The sequence below is a fragment of the Lactuca virosa genome, chromosome 6 (genome assembly GCF_052849685.1).
Source record: "Lactuca virosa cultivar CGN04683 chromosome 6, Lactuca_virosa_CGN04683_v6, whole genome shotgun sequence".
Taxonomy (NCBI): Eukaryota; Viridiplantae; Streptophyta; class Magnoliopsida; order Asterales; family Asteraceae; genus Lactuca; species Lactuca virosa.
In genome coordinates this window covers 220962523-220987922 of record NC_136431.1, presented here as the reverse complement: position 1 = coordinate 220987922, position 25400 = coordinate 220962523, and the positions used below count along the sequence as shown (strand labels likewise).

The following is a 25400-nucleotide window of genomic DNA, read 5'->3' as shown; positions in this document are numbered from 1 at the left end:
TGCAAACTGAGTTATCTGCTCTTATTGATAATAACACATGGAGCTTGGTTAAATTACCCAAGGGTAAAAAGCCAATTCAATGTCGGTGGGTTTATAAAGTCAAGTATAGAGTAGATGGATCACTTGAGAGGCATAAAGCACGCCTTGTTGCTAAAGGTTTTACTCAAACAACAAGGCACAGATTATCACGAAACTTATTCTCCAGTAGTTAAATTCACTACTGTTCGCTGTTTAGTTGCTTTGGCTGTCAAAAAGGGCTAGGATATTCAACAATTGGATGTTAATAACGCATTTTTACATGGAGATCTACATGAAGAAGTGTTGATGAAATTACCTCCTGGTTATAATGTTGATAATCCACATCTGGTTTGCAAATTAAATAAATCCTTATATGGATTAAAACAAGCCTCTCGTTAATGGTATGCCAAATTAACTCAAGCTTTACATCAACAAGGATATGTTCATTCAAAAAATGATTACTCTTTATACTTAAAAAGGGTAATGGTTCTCTTACCATCGTTGCTGTTTATGTCGATGATATCCTTGTTACTGGTAACAATGTTGAGGCAATTACATCTTTGAAAGCTTTTCTTGATGCTCAATTTCGGATCAAAGATTTAGGAACAATCAATTTTTTTCTTGGTCTTGAGTTTACCCGAAATTCCAAAGGAATGATTGTGCATCAGAGTAAGTTTATACAAGAATTACTTTCTCATTACTCCATTGATGACAATATAATTGTTTCTACACCTTTGCCAAACAAAACAAAGTTACAACTCAATGTTGGAGTTCCTCTTGAAGATTCTACAACTTACAGACAATTGATTGGAAAGTTGAATTTTTTAGTTCATACTCGACCATATCTTGCATATTCCATTCAATACTTGAGTCAATTCAATCAACATCCCACTCAAGATCATTGTGAAGCCGCTCTACATGTATTGAAATACTTAAAATCCTCTAAAGCTCAAGGATTATTTTTCAACAAAGATTCCATTTTTACCATTGATGCTTATTGTGATTCTGATTGGGCTTCGTGTCCAATTACTAGAAGGTCTGTAAGTGGTTTCTTTATTCTATTTGGAGGATCACCCATTTCATGGAAGTCTAAGAAACAAGCTACTGTTTCTTTATCATCCGCAGAAGCTGAATATCGATCTATGCGAAGAGTATGCTCAGAACTTGCATGGTTGACTCGCTTGTTTAATGAATTCGATATTACTGATATCACTCCTATTCCACTCAAATGTGATAATCAAGCAGCAATTCATATTGCATCTAATCCTGTTTTCCACGAGAGAACCAAACATATTGAACTCGACTGTCACTTTGTTCGAGAAAAACTTCTTCATGGTTTAATCTCATTACATCATGTTCCCACCAAGATGCAGTTAGTAGATGTTTTGACCAAGCCTTTATTTGGTTCTTCACATGATGATGTTGTTTCCAAGCTGAATTTACACCCTTCAGCTTGAGGGGGGGTGTTGGTTTACAAACTAGTTATTAGTTCATAACTATAAGGGCATATATGTAATTTTGATTAGAAAGTTGTTACAATCGTTATTTATACTGTATGTATATAAGCTTTGTAGAAATAGATCTTCTTAATCAATGAGAAACTCATTTCTTCAATCTTCTCTTCCATTTTCAATCATTCTATTACAATCTAACAAAACCATGAACGAAGTAGAGTGATGTTAGTGGTAGGAGGCGACAAAGACACTTGAATCGAGGAAAAACCACAAAGCAAAAAATATTTGGGATGATGCTATAGAAACGCAACAAAGGGGAGCTCGAAAAGGTTAATAAAAAACAGGTTCCTTCAGCTCATAGAGGCAAACGACGGGTTTCATCTCCAAGAGTCATTTTTGAAGAAGGCGTCTGGAGGAGCGTTGCAGTTGGAAGTTGGAAGAGCAAGACGGTAGTGACTGTGAATGAGTCGGTGGAGACATTTGAAGATAACAACATTGAGAAAGCAGTAGAAAGTAAGGGGGTCTCTGGTGTATATGTGGATGGATGTAATTGGAGAATAAAACGGTGAATAAAAAGAAGCAGACACGTATCACTGACAAAACACATATAACAATCCCAAGACCCAACAGTGAGTGAGGGTAGAAAACGAAAACAAAAGGGAAGGAGCAATATGAAAAGATGTAAACTTGTGGACCAAATATGACAAAAAAACATAAGGTTTACTGTTCCTAAGCTTGAACTTCTTTTATATATATATATATATATATATATATATATATATATATATATATATATATTAATTATGAAAATATTAATTATAAGCAATAGTTAAATTTTATTTTGTTACCTAAAACGTTTTATTTTTACATGAAACTCAAATAAAATTAATAATATTTCAATTCCTCCGAATTTATTATAAATATATAATATCTGCGAAAATATTAATTATAAGTGATAGTTAATATTTTATTCTGTCACTTAAAAGGTTTTATTTTTACATGAAACTCAATCCTTTATTTTAATTCTCTCCAAATCCCAAAAACAAGGGTTTTAAATTTTCCCAAAATTTCAACTCCCTCTATGATATACTCCACATTTAAATATTCACTTTACATATATAAGTAAAAGTCTTTAAACAACTACCGTTTCATTATCATCTTCATTATTTTGCTTTCCATAAGTCGTATATAATTTTTTGATATCCAACTCATATTTCTACTATAATGGTTGTCGTCAACGACAAAATGGTCAATAAACATTGAAACAAAGATGATATTTATTGTACTGATAGTGACTCAAAAAGAAGTGAAGATGATTTATCGTTTAGTGCTGAAAAGGATGACATTGTTGTGGAGGATGATAATGGTTAGTATTAAATTAGTTTCATGTCTTTTTAATCTAGTATATATATTACTTTACATGCATTGTTTGATTGGTTTTGGTATAACAAGATGCAGCAACAAGGGTTCGAGGGATCACTATATTACCAAAACTTTACGTTGAGTGGGATAGATCTACAGGAAAAAAACATAAGATCGATTTTGATCAAACCGTAAGGCGCCCGAATCCCTCAAACCAAGGCTCTGATACCAACTTGTAACGTCCCAAAATCACAAAGATATTTTTCATATTTAAAATAGATTAACAAATTAAACCTTTGTTTCAAAAACCATTGATTAACATTTGGTTGATTGAAAAGTATACTTTATAAAAGTTAAGTTTTCAAAACCACGGAAACGAATATCTTTGATGCATGTGTACAATCATGCCGAGCTCTTCTCACGAACGACCTACAAAATGTTTAATCCATAACTAGAAGCATAAATCTTAGTTAGTTCCCCAATATATCATATATTCTACCACGTATACATTGCATCCATATAAAGTCCTCGACTCTAGCACCGACCTAACAATATATATACAAAAATCATATCAGTAAAGATCGTGTGAATGCTATGGTCCTCCCATAGTCTTATAATCACTCACTGTTATAGTCCTCCTGAAGTCTTAGTTTCTATGGTCCTCCGATAGCTTACATATGGTTGCCATGGTCCTCTCATGTTCTTTCTTCCATGGTCATCCCATGGTCTTTCATATAAGTGTCATGGTCCTCCCATGGTCTTTCATGCAGTTGTCAGGGGCCATATCATGGTCTTTCATATAATACATAAAGTCATATGTAGTCATGGATCAGATAAACAGTCGAACAGACGATTCACCCGAGAGCGAACAATAAGACAAGAATATCGCAATCAAGCATTAGAAAAAGAGTTCTCAGGCTATCCAACATAAAGTACATAGAACCAAAGCTATCATTACCACATAATAATATAACATAAACACGTAACATAAACTATCATATTACATTCCCTTGGCAACTAGCCTTCCCTAGTTACCTTACCATGGGCCACTTCTTAATTAAATCCTTTGCTGGTCAAACATACATAATCTTGATAACCAATCGTCCCTAGTTACCCTAACCAAACATAACTACTAATAGTATCTTACGATCAACAGGCAAGACCCTATCGGACTAACATACCATGACACCAAGTGTCCTACACTGCACGTGCATAACAAGTATTTATCCCATCTTGGTAGATTTCGGCGCACTTTTATAAATTATGTTAATGAGCATTTCATAAATACCAACTTGGATACACCAAAGAAACTAAATCATAGACCAATTTCGTACCGTTCATTTATCAAAAGAAGTGATTGGTACGCATTCGTTAAAAGTGTACAGTCAAAAGTATTCAAGGTTATAAATTAAATTGGTCCAAATGTTAATTATGTTCATGATAAGCAATTTCATTATATTTTTACCTAATTTAGAAATCATTTGATGACATATACTTTTATTTACTTTGTGTTGAAGGCCAATTCTTATAAGGGAAAAGCCACTCAAGCAAAGTCCCATTACCCACATAAATTGGGTCGTGGGGTATCCTAAATTTAAAAAAAAAATAGTAAGCCCATTGATCGATATTTCAATTGTTTAACATGTATTTATTAATTACTTTTTTTAGTTAAAATGGTATATATACTTGCAACTTGTTTGATTTTCGCTTCATCGGTTGATCGTTCTTTTATGTAACATTCCAAAAATATCAAGAAATTTAAAATTTTTCAAAATCAGCCATTTAACATCATTACTTACAAAAGAGTCATTGTTTCCAAAACACTATTTCAAAATCAGAGTTTTCCCAAGAACCAAAGCCATAAAAACAGGAAGTTGGCACGATCACATCTTTGCTTTCCCACGATCCTCTAAAGTACCTGAAACCATAATCTAAAACTGTAAGCACAAAGCTTAGTTAGTTTCCCCCAAAGTACCACCACACAAACAGATAACATATACAAACAAGCATGTCGGGTCCAATCAACCATCGGGTTGGAATACCCCAAGCTCAGTCAACCTCCGGGTCCAGTCATCTTTGGGGGAATACCCCAGGTTGGAATGCCAACATACAATGGGTCCAGTCATCCTCGGGATGGAATACCCTCGGGCCCAACCAACCATTGGGTTATAATGCCAATATACAATGGGTCCCGTCATCCTTGTGATGGAATACCCTCGGGCCCAATCAACCATCGGGTTGGAATGCCCCCGACCTGTTGGCTCACGTACAAAGCAGTAAAGCCTCAACAACAAATCAAAATATGTCGACATATACATAACAGATAAACATATAATCAACCCATAGACAAACAGGCAGAACTAAAGATCATTATCGCATAGCAACATCCTATAAACTAGGATACAGATCTAACATATCACTACAGCATAGTAACATATGGTAAACCAGGATATCAATCCAATGGGCCGGCCTTGGTGCCTTCGACCCGAAAGTACAGTGAGGAAAAACTCACCTCATGGTTTGACAAATAGATGAACAATACAATGCTCCGAATACCTACTCTACAGGTCACATATTCAACAGATAGAGACCAATGCTTAACTATAACTCAAAATACCCAAAATGCCCTTAAGTCAAACTGGGTCAACCCTGGTCAAAGTCAAAGTCAACAGTAAAGGTCCCAAAAGTCAATATTTCTTCCCAACGGAGTATGACCTGCGTACCAAGAGAGTACACCCAACGTACTCTGATGTTGACCCAAAAGCGGGGCACTGACCGCGTACGCGTAGCGTACCACCAGATACACTCAACGTACGCAGCGCAGTCCCAAAACTCCATTAAGAGCTTATTCCATTAAGCCCTTACGTCCAAAACTCAGATCCAAGCCCAAAAGGATATCCTAAGTCATAATGTTTCCAACTTTATGACTTTTTATGGCTATAAAGTGCTTAATGACCAAAACCCTAAGTTCTTAACCCAATAAGACATCACAACTCTTGTATGGAAGGGATGGAAGGGCCAAGATCAAATTTTATGGTTCATAATAGTTCCATAATGGATAAAGTTTCCAACTTTATCCATTTGAATGGTCCCAACAAACAAGATCTAGTATTTAAGTCTCAAAGGGACCCAAAAGTGCATCTTTTTCAACTTAATCCATTAAGTCCAAGTCTCTAACCTTCATATCTAAATCAAAATGATGTTTAGATGGATAAAGTTTCCAACTTTATCCATAACAAGGTCACAAACCTTCAAGATCTAAACTTTATGAACTTAAAGTGACCAAATCTCATAACACTCAAAACTAGCTAGATCTAACAATGTCATCATCAAAATTCAAACTTTATACCTCTAGGAGAAAGATCAAGGTGAACAAAGTCTGGATCTACAAGCTCCAATGCAACCAACACTTCTTAAATGAGTTCCTTCTTCTCCAAGTTGCACCAAGAACACTCCAAAGCACTTAAAAACACATTCTTTTTGCTCACAAGGCTCAATCTAAATTGTCTACAATCATCACAGTTTCATACACACCATCACAAGGTAAAGCTTCAAAGTAAAAAATAACTTTCTTATAAGCAGAAATAGAACCATTCTCATTGTTAAAAGAATATCAAAAACATTGTTTAAATAAAGCATGAAATTAAATGATGTTTCGTGTCATCCCTGACGAGTAGCAACAATTTATTAAATCTAACCCTAACCCACTACTAAGCACACAACTATAAACTCCAATCTTGGTAACAAGTTAATATCGCCTATTGCCCATGATCAAGTTCATCCTTCCATGCTCCACATCCTCACTTCTTCTTAGCCCCTGCAAATCAGAACAAATATGAAAACCACATCCTTTATCAAGGACCTAAGAATGAGGATATGATGAGTTATTAGATAAGATAGTGTAAATACCTGTCGAGGTTGGCTTCACCTTGCCATCCTTGATATCTTGCAAGTATTTCGGGCAACTTCGTTTTCAATGCCCTTTTCGTGACAATAGAAGCAAGTGGCCTCTTTGGGACCGGAGGTAGGGGAGCTTCAGAAGTGGCCTTTCCTTTGGATCCATTGCTTGACGACCCAGCTTGGGACTTTCCCTTCCAATTCTGCATTGGAGACCTCTCCTCTTTTTCCTCTGTCCTTGACCAATGGCCATGATTGGAGCAGCAGCAGGCGTAGAGGCAATACTTTTTCCCTTCATTCCTGCTTCATCCATTCGCAGGTGGTTCTGAAGTTGAGCCAATGTAGTTTCTTGGTTGTCAAATGATAAGTTAAGATAAACTGATCATAACAGTTGGGCAATGAGTGCAAGACTATGTCAATAGCCAATTCCTCATCAAAGTTCACATTTAGCTTCAACAAGCGATCCACATATCGCTGCATCCTCTGCACATGGCTACTAACAAACTCCCCATATTTCATCTTGCTAATGATGAGGGACTTTACTACCTCGTACTTTTCTTGACGAGCTCGTTGATGGTACTTTTCCATCAAGTCCTTGTTCATCTCGTACGACCAGTAATCCTCATAGAACCTTTGTAGCTCAGGAGTCATAGACGCCACCATGATGCAAGCAACTTTTGTTGCATCATTGTAGTGCTTCTTATACTCAGCTAGTTCTTCAAGAGTAGCTTTTGTTTCATCAATTTTAAGGAGTTCCTTTTCAAGGACGTACTCCTTGTCTTGAAAGCGAAGAGCCATGTTTATGTCGCGCATCCAATTGTTGTAATTGGTGCCATCCAATGTCAACCTTAAGTAGATGTTAAGCAACGAAAAGTTGTTGTTGTGGTTGTTGGAGGAAGAGGAACCAGAAGCATTGGTTAGAGTAGACATTTATAAAAGAAAGATAGTTTTAGTTAGATAAGAGCAGTCCTCAATATAACAACCAAAGGAAATATCAAGGCTAAGATCCAACTAGATAATTCACAACTTAGAAAATGGATGTTGTAATCTAATTGTAATTATTTAAAGGTGGGTAAATAACGATTTACCAATTTCACCACAAGAAAACGAAATTTGAACGAATTAAGTTTTTAATGAAATTCCTAGATCATTTGAGATTCATTGAACTCTTCAATGACATGTTTAATCTCGATTATGCTTCTTTATTTGTGACTGGGATACCGAGGATCACAAACAAAATGTGAATAACCATGCAAATTAGCTTGGTACTCTCAATATCATTTATCATCTCATTTTAATGTGCCGGTTAACCACACGCACTCCATTAATCAATGATAATTCACGAGACATCCATTGTCACTCTTTATTCGTCTCCATTAGTGTGCCCGTTAACCACACGTGCTCCACTAACTACTCATAAAGTGCAATGTGCAATTTCATGGGTTAGCTTACAAATTCACATTTTTCCTAAAGTAACTAAGATTGAGAATTTTTATAAAAAATGTTTAGTTACTTTATAGTTCATTGTACTTATTAATGAGGATTAAGTGGTCCTATCAAACCCGTTCGGATAACGACCCTCCACCAATCAAGGGAGCGGTGTGTAAGAGTGGATACGCAATGGCGGTCATTTTATAGGCCGCTTTCTTAAACTCCCTTATAGATCGGTTTCATGAATGAGGCGTACTAGCGGTTCGACTGACTTATTCTTATACAGATAGTTATAATTAAACATTTAATTTTACATATAGTATAAGGGTGTATTTTTAAAACTTTTCAAAATACTAGGTTATATTTTAAATTTCAAAAAATTAATAAATTAATTTTTAATTTAAAATCTAAGCCAATCATGAATTCAAGATAAGGATATCAAATTCCTTTTGAAAAATATTCACTTTTATACAGTTAAAACATTATTAAAGGTAATTATTAATCCTAACTACTCACAATCTTCATAAACACTTGCCCACTTCTTTTGAACAACGCTCATTTTATGCATCCCTCCGAATCCATCCCCATATCACTTTCTTAACCTCAAAGTATTTTTGGTTAAACCCCTAAGCATACATATGAAAAAATAACTTAGAAAATAAAAATACAGTAAATAACTTGACAACTTTCTCCTTTGAATCTTTGATGATGATATTTTTTCGTCTTCATAGCTTCGTAGAATCTTCAAACTTGGCAACTCTTTTTTTTTTCTTTTCAGTTTTTTTTCACAACTTTTTTGCTATTCTTTTTAACATACTCACTTGTTTCACTCAAAACTAAAAATCCTAAAAAAAACATATGCTTAAGCAAGATGATTTAACTTTAACCTTTATTGATTAGAGGTATTAGTCTAATGTGCAATGACTACTTAAGCTCTCCTGGATACATTTCTGGTACATGATGTGAAACATATTGCGTCCCTCAAACTAAGCAAGGTCGTGTTTTTGCTCCATGATTTCACTAAGATAAGGAAGCCACAAATACATTATAACATATGCTAGCTCAACTAAAAATTTAGGTTCACACTGAATCATCCCACACAATACTAGCATTGAATCCTAATAATGAAAATTGCTGTTAATTTTACCTTAATTTCCTGAATTAACCTAATAATTTTTTTATGATAATGCAATTTTTCAAAAATAATACTTGGATTCTAATGTAACCAATCCCTTACCCTACACTTAATTCATGCAATGTCCCCATTGCATGTTATGCAAAATAAAGAATAAGTAAAAAAGGAGAAAAAGGAACAGACTCCTCTGGGATAGAAGTGGTGAGGTTGATTTTCTTCTATTTTCTCTCTTCAGCTGACTTTGGTGTGGGAACAGCTCATCCACACCTTGGTTGTCATTCGTATCGTGTGGTTGACACCTCGTACACAACTGGAAAAATTACTTCTGGAATGCTCCTGGAATGGACTCAAGAATCCTGGAAAATGCCTGCCTTGAGTAGGTGTGAAGCAATAACTTGAAAATGTTAACTGAACCTTCAACACGCCGTGTTTATATGGAAACATGTCGTGTTCTTCTATTGCTCAAATGAAGGAAAGTGTCAACCATGTCCTGGCAGCCATGTACTGGCATAGGAAAATGTTGAAACACGGAGTGTTTGCTCCCCCACGACATAGGAAAGTGTCAACCATGTCTTGGCAGCCAGGATTATACTTCTGCTTCGCGTCGAAATAAAACTCCATGGTGTGGGAACAACTCTTTCATGCCATAGGAATCAATGTATAGTTAGAAACGCCACTCTTCGAAATAATAATCCCTCAAAATATCGATGTGCACCCCGCACTTATTAAAAGTCGTGGCTCTCGATAGCCAACTTCAAATTCTCACACGACTTTTCCACTCGTGACAAATCAACATTCTACCCCAATTGTTGAAATTTCTGAAAGCATCTGAAGGGCAAAAATTCTGCAAAGATCTAAAACATCAAGAGCATCAAAATGGAAAACAAAAATTAAACAAACTAAAAATAAAAACTCACTAAAATAACTAAAAAAAAAATAGCAAACTAAAATAACTAAAAAGGATATCACGATCACTCGTCTTCGTCGAAATCAAGCTACAATTGTTGATTAAATCCCTTGCATGCAAGAGGTGGTTTGTGAAAACAAAAACTTTCGGGACCTATCAGATTATTTCATTTGTTTTCCTTGCACCATTAACTAATAAGTAGAACAAGAGTTGACCCAACTAGTCAACAGTGGCAAGAGTTTGGTCTTCCACTTAACCACCTCGATACGCCTTTCTATACTACGGTTCGTGGATTGAGTTGGAAAAATCACCAAATTAGTAGACTAAACAAGTCAAGAACTCCCTAATCGCTTGCAGTCACGCAACCCATGCAAAAATTAAAACCAAGCAATGCGTATGATCACAAATTCCTGCACATAACAACAAAAACCTTCCCGACAAGTGACATGATATCAAATAAAATAAAATAAAATAAAATAAAAATTAAAAAAATTAAAACAAATAATGAATAATCAAATAAACTAAATTAATTGAAAACCGTTCCCCAGCAACGGCGTCAAAAACTTGATGTGTGATTTATATATATATATATATATATATATATATATATATATATATATATATATATATATATATATATATATATTAAATGCTCAAGTTTTAAATTTATAAAACCGAATTTATCGCAACCGGACTAACACACACACACTAAGCAGTGAACCTAATCGTGTAATAGTATAGTTGTGGTAAGAACAGGTGTCAAACACAAGGGGAATGGTAGTGAATTAATTTGGAGTGTTTGATTATAGGTTACACACGAAAGCAGTAAAGAAAGGTTTTATGGAATTAAATCTCAACAAAAGTGTAAATAGCAAATCTCGATAAACTGACTGAAGACAAATCTCTTTAGGTACTTTGGTTTAGACAAATTACATCTTAAAATCATAGATAATTGCGCATACAGACTTATTCATTCATGTTCACCGATTTCTAATATGATTAGGTTCATGTTCACTAATACTAATCCTTTGATTTCGACACAACTATTAATTCATTGATCAGGCGAACAAACAATCATGCAAATCAATATTTAGTTCGTATTAAGAAAGATTTGATCTTATTTAACCCTAGTGGTAATTGGAATTAAATCATGTAGAGAATGATCATTCTACTCATGCACACACATTAAAGTTCATTACTTAATTCCAAACCCTAGGTTTTGGTCAAAACTCTAGTGGACAAGATTAATTCAAATCAACACCGCCAGATGGTCATCTAAACTCTATCAATTCAGCAATAAGGAATAAGTAACAATCTCTAACACATATGTATCTTTCAATCAAAATTGACAAAATAAATTAAACACGAATAAACAATCCAAATAGCAATTAATCCATAAAATCAAGGGTTCATCTAATCATAAACACAAAGCAATACGTTTTACCACCCAAATCAGAAAGTAAATGCATATAGAATCATGTTTGAACGCTAATCTTGGTCGGAACAACGAACCACATGATTACCGGCATAAATCTGCTCTCCAATCCTTCAGATCTTCACTCGTGTCAGCTTAACGACGTTCCGACCGCCTTCTAGACCCTCAAAATGGCTTCTTGGAGGTTTATAATCGCAGGAATCAATCTAGGGTTTCAGATCTATCATTAGGGATACTTTTCAGCTCTATTTATAGGTTTCAGTGTCAACACGACGTGTTTGATAGCCAACATGGCGTGTTCTTCATTAAAATCTCGTATTCCCCAAGTCAGCGTCAAGAATCGTGAAGCTTCTATTCAACACGACGGGTTTGTGATAAACATGACGTGTTCGTTGGGAATCAACATTTTCTCAAAACACGAAAGTCGTACGAAATTGTGTCTACATAACATTTTGAATCTCGTCAATCGGATTTACGAGTCATGAGATATAGCCAAAACACTGACTAAGGCCCAAGTTGTCCAACAACATCATTCTTTGTCTTCTTTTTGCTTTTTCTCCCGTTTTCCTGCTTCTAGCTTCTCGTATGCTTCCTTTTTGTCTCGAGCATCTCTTCGCTGCTACAAACATATTTTAAACATAATAAGTACCTTTTGTTCTAGAATTAACACAAAATGTAGCATAAAATAATAATTATAATGTATGAAATATATAACTAAATAAGCTCACATCATTTATCCTAATCAATTTATGAGATACTCAATAAAATCGAATTTTATGGATCTGACAACCCACAACGTCGTAGTAAATATTTACCATGCCGTGGTAGAGCAAAAACGTAGGCCACCACGCCGTGGTGAAAGCCACCACGTCGTGGTGGTGGAACAGAATGACAATTTTGTTTGCTTCACCTTGTTCAAGTTCAACCATTGTATCAATTCAATAGAAAACTAAACCTACTTTCTGATACCACTGATGGGTATTATGCAAAACATATAAATCATATGTGTGCATGCAATCCTAAAAAATTGATATGTGTTTTCTCTAATTGAACATACAACTTGAACAACAAAATAGAAACCCTAGAACACTAGTATATAATAAAAAAAATACAAATAAGGTTATAAGAATCATACCTTGATTGTTATATAGTAATAACAATGCAAATCCTTGTGTTGATGAAGCCTTGAGACCAAGCGTCACAAATGTCATGTCTCTAGTGGTTCACACCCAACACTAGCAAAGTAAGATGACGACGAGAATCCTTCTAACTTCACTCTTTTTTTCAAGTAAAGAATGTGTAAACCGAGGCCATTGAATCTGCTGCAGTTGTCATCATAGAAGAAGAAGCACTTCATTAGTATAGATCTGTAGCCCGTTCTGGGTATTGAGAAGGATGAGAGAGGCCAGAAAATTCGGTTGACACTTCAAAAGAATAGGTGGCCGAAATTTCTAGGGTTTAGGCTGTTTGTATAGTACAGTCAGGAAACCCTAGATAAACACTAATCCAAGATTATCTTAAACCGAGTAATTATCCACTTTCTTGTTTATCCACCAGGGATTATTCTAGAATCCCTTAGGCCTTAAGAAAATCGTCCAAGCCTTTATGGAGGGTTCTAAATTGCCTCTTGATCAACTATTGAACAAGTACACTTCAGCCTCTGCACTTTTATTTAATTCCTTTAATCCCATAATTCTTTCCAATTAATTTCTGATTAAATATTAATTAAATATTACTATTTCTAATTAATATATTAACAAATCATTTATTTCAATTTATTAATCAAATAATAAATCAACCTCTTTCTCCAAAATCATATGTCCAGCTACTAGTTTTGAGGGCAGCCCAAAAGAATTGTGCTATTATCAATTTAAGTACATACCAATTATATTTATGTGCTTAAACACCTAATTCAACATCCCCCACCCTCAACCTCCATCACCTCCTAAAGTGTTTTTGAATAAACCCTAACCCCCTTGTAAGCTTGAAGCTCATTTTTGTGTCTGTGGTGCATTTTGAATGAAGAAGAAGAAGGTATTGGTGCAAGGATCCAACAAATCACTCATCCTCATCCTTAGAATTACTCTCTGGACCACTTGTAAGTCCTTCCAACTTTACGATTCCTTTCTTGTAGATCTAGTCTTCTTAGCAAGTTTTGGTCCATAAATGAAGTTTGAATGATGGGATGAGATAAATTCTGCAACTTTATGACTCATCTAGATCCCTTGAGCTTAATATAATCTGGATCTAAAAGTTGGTTGATATTTTTGAGTCATGCATGAAGTTTTGGGTCATTTCTTCATGTTTTGACCTAGTTGGGTGAAGGACATGCATGTCCATAAAGTTGATATTTTTCTGGGCCCTTAAGGTCCCAAGAAGTATTTTGGAAGGTTAGAACTGAATACTTAGTGAAATAAGAGCTGAATCCCATAAGCTGTCTTTATACAGTTTCCACGGCATGGCGATTTTCCTGCCACAACGTGGAGTCTGGTTTGGGTTGCGACTGTTTTGTTTGGTCTGTGCCACAGTATAGTGGCAAGCCTGCCACGACGTGGTAGTGGACTTTTGACCTGGTTTGACATGTAGGTAAAATGACTAGTTTCAGAAGGTAAACTAAGAGTTATCTTGTATGATTTTTTAGGAGGTGTGTAGCACCCGCTTCTTGAATGTGTAGGCTATTTAGTTGACGTCTACGTTTGTGAGGTGAGTCTTCTCACTATACTATGTAGGTTGCTAGATTGTCTTTGTGACTTTAGCATGAAAAACCATGGGAGGACCATGACACTTATATGAAAGACCATGGTACATATATGAAATCCCATGGTAGGACCATGGCAGCCTTATGGAAGACTGTGGGAGGACCATAGCAACGAAGCCTACATAAGGACTGCAGCAGTGAGTGATTGTAAAACTGTGGAGGACCACATCATTCACATCATATGTATGTTATGTATTATATATATATATATATATATATATATATATATATATATATATATATATATATGGTATTTTGGGGGAACTCACTAAGTTTTGTGTTGGTGAACTGTTTCACTAATTGTATTTAAGTGTAATGGGTTAACTTGTTGACCAAAATCAATCTTGATGAATATTAAAAAAGTAAGGAAGGTGTGGAGTGCACACTTGTTTAAGTTTATTCAAGATACAAAGTAGATTGTCAATTAAAGACGAAACCCTTGAACGAACGAGGGTTCGGGGACAGCGCCCCTAGGAGCGGGGTCCAAGGGGCAGAGCCTCTGGCTGGGGTCGAGCTGAAATGTGATCTGGTTTTGGACTTCATCTGCATTCTAATTAAAACCTGGTCTTGTAACACTTTTTGACTGTTGGAAAACTGTTTTATAACAGTTTGGGTAGTTTTACGAAAGAGAAAAATATCTTGTGACATTTTTTAGACAAGGAGGTTTATAATCCGTTTTTAGTCTTCATTTTCTAGTACTCGTGAATTTTATTACATCCATTTCTCTGTTGTTGTTCTCTTATTCTGAGTCTTATCTGTATGAAGATTGGGAGCACCACCCAAATACTTCAATCTGATAGTGATTACATAATTCTTAGGATTTCCAAGTGCTTTTATTACCCCACATTTCTAACACTTTGTGCTTACGGTTTTAGGCTTAAGTTATTCTATTCTAACTAATTATTGTGTGGATGTAGGAATAATTGTGAGCCATTCATTTTACTTATTTTAAGAAAGTGATTAATACATATTATTACATTAAAGATAATTGTAAAATCCTATTTATTTTCATTCTAAGGGTATTTTAGTCAATTAACATAAATTTAAAAAAGGCAAATTGTAGATTTTATGAAATAATTAATTCTCTAAATTTTAAAAATCTAATTTTTTGGATAATAAATATATTAATTCGAACATTCTGAAAGACTGTGTTTATCATCATCTTGAAAAAAATCATTAAATTCTGACATAATACTATAAACATATATTATCAAGATTAATTTTTTTAATGAATACAAATTTTATATGAAAAGATTTTTAATAGCTTAAAATCATTAATGACATTCATTCTTAACAAATACAACTATGAACATACATAAATGACATTCATTCTGAAAGAATACAAGTAATAATGGTTAACAATTACATTTATTCTAAAAGAATAAAACTGAGAATGGTTAAAAATAAAATAAAAACATATTCTTACAGATTGTTGTTTACTCATGGACACCTGAATATATATTCATACATATTCTTACAGAATAATAGATTATACATTTTAATACAACTATACATATTCTAACAGAATATTTTGCTAATCCATTCTAAACGAATTACATTTTATAAAAACAGCTTTATGCTTGGAGTTGCAGGAGGAGCTGAAATAAAGTATGGAAAATCCCTAGGAAAAGCTTGAAAAATCTGAAAACATGAAAAACAAATACATATTAGATCCAATGAAATCTCGCATATCAGAAAGTTTGTTGTAGAATAGTTTTGTCGCACACTTGCTACTACTATCACACCAATTTGTATACAGTACATGTGTAATCTAAACTATTGAATAAAAAACAAGCTAAATCACAGTAATAAAACAGAAACAGCTTGTGTTCTTCCTCCGTCCATGGAACCCCTGTTTTTTCTATTATTATAGAATCAGATATTATGAAATATTGAAATTGCTTGCAACAAGAACAATCAATTTCCAACTTTAGAGATGCAAAATCGTAATCCTTCACTAACAATAGGAGAATCTAATACAAACACTAACTCGATCAAATGCGAAAAAGAAATGCAGAAACGGATAAACAATAGATAAACCAAAGATATTAGAGATATTGAAAAATCGAGATCTAACCTCGTTTGCGCTCTCGTCCACCATTGGATTGGTTGCGGACAACATCATCAGCGGAGGCGTAACCTCTGGTGCCCGAAATTTTTTTAAGAAGGAGAAGGCGAAGGCAGTGATGGCAATTGGCTGTTTTTGGCCGCCTCTTGACTGGTCTGGTAGCAAAACACGCAGGGGAGGGGAAACGAGGAAGACAATAGTGGAGGCATCGGTCGGATGAATGGCACTGCTGGAGTCGGCTTTAGGGTTTAATAGGTAAATAGAAAACTGATCCTAAAATAAAGGGATACCAATGAGTAATTTTGGATATTAGTTAATATATATGTGTAATATTACTAATTTTCCCTTATTAATTTATTTAATTATTTATTTTATTTTTAAATTTTGATTGGTCCACAATTATTCCTACATCTACACAATAATTAGTTAGAACACTTGAACCTATCTCTACGGTTTTATATGTAAATGTTTCAGGTACTTCTGATTTCAAAGGGAATGGTCCAGCATGATTACATAATGATTTTGTTGTTACTATGATGTTATTTTGAAACTCTAACTATCTTTTTGAAGTAATGAATGAATGATTTGATCGATTTAAAAATGAAAATTTTACCTTGTATTTTAAGACGTTACATAAGTTATATTAATATTTATATTATATTCATTAATTAAACCTTATAATTTTTTTAAATGATTCTATTAGTTAATTACATACATTAATCGTGCATCTTTGCTTCAATGCATGTTTAACACATTTAGTTTATATGGTTTGTATGATTGTATGTGTGTTTTGGATCTAATAACTTTATAATTATTATTATTAAAAAATAGTTTTTTATTATATTATATTTTATATTTATGTTTTTGCGCATCATTCTAAAGAAAGGTGGTCAATATGTGTAATAAGTTTTAAAAAAGAAAAAAGAAAAAAACATTCTACAATATAAATAATAAAAAACGTATTAGTCTGTATAGATCATTTTTGTGACGAGTTAAACTTGTCGGTATATGTAAACAATAGTAACGAGTAAGCATTAAATATGTTTGTATAGATAACTTATGCTGATAGCTTAATTACATTTTGTCTCCAAAAGTCAACAATTGGCGCAATAATATTTATAAACGGTGACTATAAGTTAACAACAATTGGCACAGTAAGTAAACGTACATAATATTTACGATATAATATTAAACATGTGAGTAAAATTTATCAATTATCATAATAAAAAAAAATAACACGTTAGTATAGATCATTTTTTGTCACCACTTATATTTTTATTTGTTGGTGTATGTAAAAATTAGTAATGAGAAATCATTAAACATGTTAGTAAAGATAACTTATTATGGTGTCTTAATTATATTTTTGTCTCAAAAAATCAACATTGACCACGATAATATTTATAAATGGTGACTATGACCACGATAATATTTATAAACGGTGACTATAAGTTAATAATAATCACTTTATATGAAAAAGCACATCACTATAAGTATTTTATCGTCACCATTTAATTGTCCAATGAGTGAGTAAATGTACCCAATAAGTGGGTAAATATATACAATATTCAAGATATAATATTAAACATGTCAGTAAAAGTTATTAATAATCATAATAAAAGAAATAACACGTTAGTATAAATCATTTTTTGTGACATCATAGATTTTTTATTTTTCGGTGTATGTAAACAATAGTAATAAGAAAACATTAAGCATATTAGTAAAGATAAGTTATCTTGAGAACTTAATTACATTTGTGTTTCCAAAAGTCAACAATGTTCACGATAATATTTATAAACGGTGACTATAAGCGAACATTTATCACTATATATGAAAAAACATCAGTATAAGTGTGTTATTAATGACAGTTATCAAAATAAGATAGATACATATCCAAAAATATTATACCATATAATGACGAGTCTGACATATAATAACAGGTTTTCATGGTTTATACTCACCACAATTGAACGGCAGCATAACTTATCTTCATTGACGCGACCTTTCTTCACAGTTCACACATTGAATGAAAAAAATATCTGACATAAAATGTCTATAGACAAAACTGCAAAAATAGTCGTTGTGGTTTCTCATTTTATGTGGTTAAAGTCCAAAATTTTGAAAAGTTCTAGATTTGGTCCTTTTCAACAAGTTTTGTTGTGGTTTTGGTCCCTCTTCCGTTAACTTTAACTTGGCTGTTAACTTTTTTAAAATGATTATTTTACCCTCAGAGACCATTTCTGCAACCAAACTACAATGAACATTTCTACATATCTTCATTTTATTTTTATTGAATTATTATATATTAATAAATGTTACTTTTAATATATATTATTTATATATATTAATAAATATTGTTTTATTAGATTATTAAGTTATTTTAATTAAAATTTTCTAATTTCTTTGATATCGGATATTTTAATTGGATAACTATATATGAGTAAATATTATTTTTAATATATAATATTTATATATTAATAAATATTATTATATTGGATTACTAATTTATTTTAGTTAACATTTTGTATTGGAGTAATTCTTTTTTATTGGATTATTATATATTAAAAAATATTATTTTTAATTTATAATATTTATATCCTAATAAATATTATATTATTAGATTATTAATTCTTTTAGTTAATTTTTTTAATTCCTTTTTTTGAATTAGTTCTTTTTTGTTGGAATACTACTTTTAATTTATTATTTTTTTATATAATTAATATTATTTTGCTGAATTATTAGTTTATTAGTTTATTTTTAACGTATACTATTAATTCTTTTTAATTTTATTAGTTCCACCACAAAGTCGGTAGAATACATGATTTGTCTCTCATCATTGAAAATTGTCACGATCATCAGAAAACATCTTCTTCGGAGATCGGACAGAAACCCACCAACCTTTTCAAACCAATGATGACGATAGTCACCTACGATAACACCACTACCATCACCAGATCACCACCACCACTTCTAATGTTTATAGGAGTTTTTGTGTGGGATATGGAGGATTCAAACGAATTTTGAAGATGTTGTCGTAGGTGGCTACTGGGGATATTGGATGGAAAAAGTTAGTAGGGTTTACGTCGAACCTCCGATGAGGTTTTTGGCAGTGCTCCCGATGTTTTTCGTTGATGAGTAGGCGGCGATGTTGCATATTCCGACGAATTTGTGGTAGAATTAATAAAATTAAAAAGAATTAATATTATACAATAAAAATAAATTAATAATATAATAAATAATATTTATTATATAAAAAATAATAAATTAAAAGTAGTATTCCAATAAAAAACAATTAATCCAAAAAAATGAATTAAAATAATTATCTAAATAAATTAATAATCTGATAATGTAATATTTATTAGGATATAAATATTATAAATTAAAAATAATATTTATTAATTTATAATAATCAAATAAAAAAGAATTACTCCAATTAAAAAGTTAACTAAAATAAATTAATAATTCAATATAATAATATATATTAATATATAAATATTATATATTAAAAATAATATTTATTCAATCCAATTAAAATATCTGATAACAAAGAAATTAAATAAAGTTAATTATAAGAAATTAATAATCTAATAAAACAATCTTTATTAATATATAAATAGTATATGTTAAAAATAACATTTATTAATACATAATAATTCAATAAAAATAAAAAAGAAGATATGTAGAAATGGTCTTTGTAGTTTGGTTGTAGAAATGGTCATTGACGATAGAATAATCATTTTAAAAAAGTTAACAGCCAATTTGGTTGTAGAAATGGTCATTGACGATAAAATAATCATTTTAAAAAAGTTAACAGCCAAGTTGTTAAAGTTAACAGAAAATGGACCAAAACCACAACAAAACTTATTGAAAATGACAAAATCTACAACTTTTCTAAGGTTTAAACCTTAACCACATAAAATGAAAAACCACAGAAACCATTTTTACAGTTTTGTAATGTCTATAATGACGGATTTTTTAGATGAATAAAGTTCAGCTTTCTACTAGTAAAAAAACATGAGAACTACAAGTCAAAGCTAAAAGTTGGTTTAAAAGAAAAAGTTTGTCAAATGAGAGTTTTTTTGGAAAAACAAATAAAAATGGGAAAAAAATAGAAAAAGAAAAAAATAATAAGTTCAGATTTTAATCCAAAAAAACCCAATATATAGAATGTTTTACGATCAATGTTTTAAAAGCCGATTTGAAGTGGTTGGTCGAACCGGTTGGACCGGGAACCGGAGAAGGGAGCAGTTCAACTATCATCGGTTTTATGTCTATTTTTGAACCGGAATGATCCGGTAAGGTTTTATAAAAATCCGGTTGAACTGATTAAATTAATACGATTGAACCGGTTAAATTGAATAAAACATAATTGGAAAAAGAAACATTTTGTATAATAAACTTTTGTGGTCTTTTTCACATTTATTTAGATTTCTCTAAATAAAAACATATAGTAAATATTATGAAGTTTTTTATGATGTGTTTGTATTCATCTAAAACTATATTTTGTTTCGGTATTATACTTTATCTTATTTTTAATGTATGTGGATTAATGTGAAACTTTTGATTATGTGTTAGTTTAATGTATTTTGATTGATCTACAACTTGTTTTTATATGTATTTTTTTGAACTTGAGACGTCAAATTGTTGATTTATGTATGTATATATGTATAGGAAAATAGAAAAAAAAATTAAAATTATAGAAACCGGTTCATCCGGCGATCGAACCGGTTAAATCAGTTGAACCGGAAACCAACCACTATACTAATTCAACTGAAAAACCGGTTTTTAAAACATGGTTTACGATAGTAACCCGTTACAAAAATATGTTTATGTTAATTAATATTAAGTTTTCGGTTAACGAATATCTCTATAAAATAATAAAATATCATACCATCCCAATAATAGTAATTTATAGAGGTTATAACGTAGTAGGTGCCCAAAATGCAACATTTAAATGCTTGAAATATGTTCTGCTTCCTTTAACAATACAAATTAAAGTTCGGTTACATCAATAATAATACCAAGTTAAATTAATATAAATTAGGGTTCAATAGTTGGAGATATTAAAAGATAATGATTAATGTTGATTGGATTATAATGATGATTTATTTAGAGAATCTCGTATTTAGATGAACAAATTGTCAACGAATTCCTTCATAGGATTTAACTTCAAAAAATAAAATTTGACTTGTGCACATAATCATTGGACCAGAATGAAAATAGGTAGACTCATGCCCACAAGATCTATGGCGTGCATCTTCAACTTGTTTCTCTTGACTATGTACATTTTGCATTGAAAAAAATAACGTTGTTGATCGATTCATATATTCCTAATAGTTGATTAAATAAGTTACACATAAGTTTTAGTTTTACACTAAGTCATCATTAAAAACGTAAGATGGATGTGTGTGGCTTTGAAAATTGCACAAATTATGTTATGTAACATTTTTAGTTTGTCCATATAATCTTCCTATGCAAAATCATTACTCTCAACAAATTCTTGATAGCTTACAATTAAAATGTCTCCTTTCACATATATAATCTTTGCTTTGGTTGAATGTAAACAAAATCATTGCCAATCTTTACATGTTGACAAATTGTCAAGTGATATGTCTAATTAAAAGGGTCTTTGTCCTAGCAGTAAAGAAATACATTTTCAAATGAGATGGCATGGTTCAAGTCTCATTAGAAGATATAGGTGGTTTAGGAGTAGGTTAATTTGCCTGTTAAAAATAGTGATATGTCTAATCGAACCCTTAGATTTTCAACTTATAATCAATTTGATTACAAATGGAAGTGAAGTTGTTATAATATTATTATTGACAAATGAAGTTATTTAAAACATCAACATATCTTTTTGTCACTTTGTTTAGTACATGCAACAAAATCACTTAACTAGATTACAAGATATATAATCTAAAACATAACAAACAATGGTTGTTTTTTACTGGAACAGAAAAATCTTTCAAGTATGGATTTAAATCAAATATGAAAGTAACAAACGGAAAACATCAACATAACTGTATAGTTTTGCAATATGTTTTTTAGGAACCATGACGTGTAAGAAATTTCAAAGGGCAAACCCCACAAGTGTATACCATATGTACATTTATACTACACCACTTGCATGGCAAAATTCGATGGTATTGCTTTGATTAGGAAGAGAAAATATCACTTAGATGCATGTTGATGTCTTAGAAAACGACATTGTGGCCTATAAATAGGGAACACAACATTGTATTAAGCATTTCACTTAGCTCTTTAATTTATATCAATGGCTTTGAAATCTATGATCGTTTTGGTGGCCCTTTTAGTAGCAGCATCACAAGCTGAAGCTCAAATTCCGGGACTTTCTGGTCTCCTCGGCATAATAAGCATCAACGGAACCATCTTCTGCTCTACTAATGGAAACATCATTCCTAATGCTGCCACCCCTACACCTCCATTTTCAAGTAAGTTATGTTAGTATATGATATACAAAGATCCTATTAAAACTCTACAGTTAAGTGTAATTGTGCAAGAGTAGTAAGTAACACGATGGATGACCCCTTTGGGAAGTCCTTGTGAAGGGTTGCCCAAAGTGGTCAATATATGGTAAATGCACATGAGATGTTGCAAACTGTACAACTTGACACAAGTACTTATCAAGGGGTCAGTAAAGTAAGCTATTCTTTTCGTCTAAGCACGTAGTTAAACGAAATTCTAATAGGATTCACTGTTCTCGTGCTTTAAAACACTGTAGAATAAATTTTTTATGATTAGGATTGCATTTGTCTTTATTTTGTCTTTTATCTCTTAGGTTTAAGCTTATAAACAATTGCTTAGTTTCTTTCGTATTGTAACAGAAATCTTAAATTATATCTCCAGAGAACATATATTTTTCTCCCTAACATTCACTCATGCTACATTAATCTTTTATGTGTGCTTCTTGTTTTGTGATTGACATGCAGATGCTCTAGTCCAAGTAACATGTGGTGGCAATGTGATAGCGTCAGCCATAACAAATGGATTAGGAGGATTTAACATCGTACTGAATCCCCTTAGGTTTCTTCTCACTAGTATTCTATCCTCTTGCAACGTTGTTGTCGCTTCACCACTTTCCAGTTGTAACTCAAGCCTACCATCAACTGGATTTCTACAAGCACCACTGCAATTGATTGGGAATACTGTTCGTGGCCTTTTGAGTGTTGTCACCTTGATTCCCTCACTATTCCAGCTTATTAATGTTTGATGTATGGATGATTAATCCAACATACCTTATTTATAAGTTTATAACTATAATAATGTATGAATAAAAGAAGATGTAAGCCTGTAAGGTATCTCTTCATGTTTCAAAGGTTTGTAATATATAGTATGTATTTTTTAAATAGTGACTAAATTAAATATTATGTGAAAGAGGTTATTTCACTCATCATTGTATTCAATTCAAGTCTCATACTTATAGTTTCATATATCATATTGGTTAAACATTGGCTAATTACTCAAGTCTCGTATCTTTATAGAAGTATATAACCAAATTATAATCAATCCCACGAAGAGGAAAAAATTGTCTACCAATTCGTAAAAAGAACAAAGAATTTCAAAGTATTATGATGTGTTTGGGAGCTTCTAGTTTTAGTTTTTAACGAAAAACTCAATTTAAACAAAAAGTTTTGTTTGAGAGTACGAGCATTTAGTTTTAATTTAAACAAAAAGTTTCAAATCTAAAAATTATCTCATATAGCGTTTATGAAAAAAACTATTGAAATTTTTTAATCAATTTCCAGAATTGTCCTTAAAAATATATTTATCTTTTTTAAAAAGTTGTTATTTTATTTAATTTTACACAATTCAAAAGCTTCCAACTATTTTTGTCAAATATTTATATAACAAATAAAAGTTACAGTTTAAAGCTATAAACTACTAGCTATCATTTAGTTTTGTCAAACACATTTAATAAATAAATAAACTATTTAAAACAAAATTCAATTCTTTAACGTTATTTAAATACTATAATATTGTCTTGGTATTAAAATATTTTAATATTCAAACTTCGCTTAGAGCAATTTGTATATTTGAAGATCATTCCAAGTATTTCGTTGTTTATTGTTAATGTATCATAATCTCTTCTTCCAAAGACAAATGCTAATAATTTTTATTTTCGCTTCTAAATAAGCTTTCTACTAAGGGGTGGGGTGTTTGGCTTACCTTTTAAAATAATTTTTGGACTTTTAACGTTTCCAAAAAGTTAAAAGAATCCAAAAGATGTTTGACAAAATAGAAAAGTTCTTTTAAATCAATTTTTAGCCATGATAAAAAATGAGCCTTTTTAAAAGTCATAAAATCCCGTCTTTTTGTGACTTTTGACTTTTATCTCTTAAAAGTCTTAAAAGTCCACCCAAATACATTTTAAATACCTACTTTTAGAAAAAGTTCTTTTAGAAAAAAGACTTTTAACTTCAAAAAGGAATCCCAAACACACCCTAAAACTTCATCTTTTTATTTTCCGTAGATAATCACTAAAAAGGTTAATTTATTTTAATAGATATGTGTGTTGCATTTGGTTTTTATTAAGTAACTAGGTTATAACGTGTGAAAATCACGACTAATATTATTATAAATATTATATATACAAAAAATAAAATAAAATATAAACAAAACAAATATAATATAAGTTTGATTTGTATAGTTGGTATGTAGAATAATGTAATCGTAATTTTATAAGATTCATTAAAATCATGAATAATTTAAAAGGTTTTTGAAATAGGATATGATTTGTGTTTGAAATATTAAACGAATTTTGATATTGTTACCAAAAAATGGATTTAAATTTTTAGATTTAATATTTTGGAATTTAGTAATTAAATATTATGACATTTATTAGAAAATTTTAGATACATGTCGGGTGACAAATAAGCATTATAGAATAGGGACAAATGACATTATTAGAACATTTTTA

At 31.8% G+C, this 25400-nt stretch overlaps 1 protein-coding gene across 1 annotated transcript; it reads left to right on the top strand.

Moving 5' to 3' along the window:
- Positions 1–22699: 22699 nt before the first annotated feature.
- On the top strand, positions 22700–23869 carry LOC145120181 (phylloplanin-like). Its single transcript, XM_079055993.1, has 2 exons — positions 22700–22914; positions 23413–23869. The coding sequence occupies exons 1-2, from the start codon at positions 22737–22739 to the stop codon at positions 23691–23693; spliced, it is 459 nt and encodes a 152-aa protein (XP_078912119.1). The 5' UTR covers positions 22700–22736; the 3' UTR covers positions 23694–23869.
- The last annotated feature ends 1531 nt before the right edge of the window (positions 23870–25400 follow it).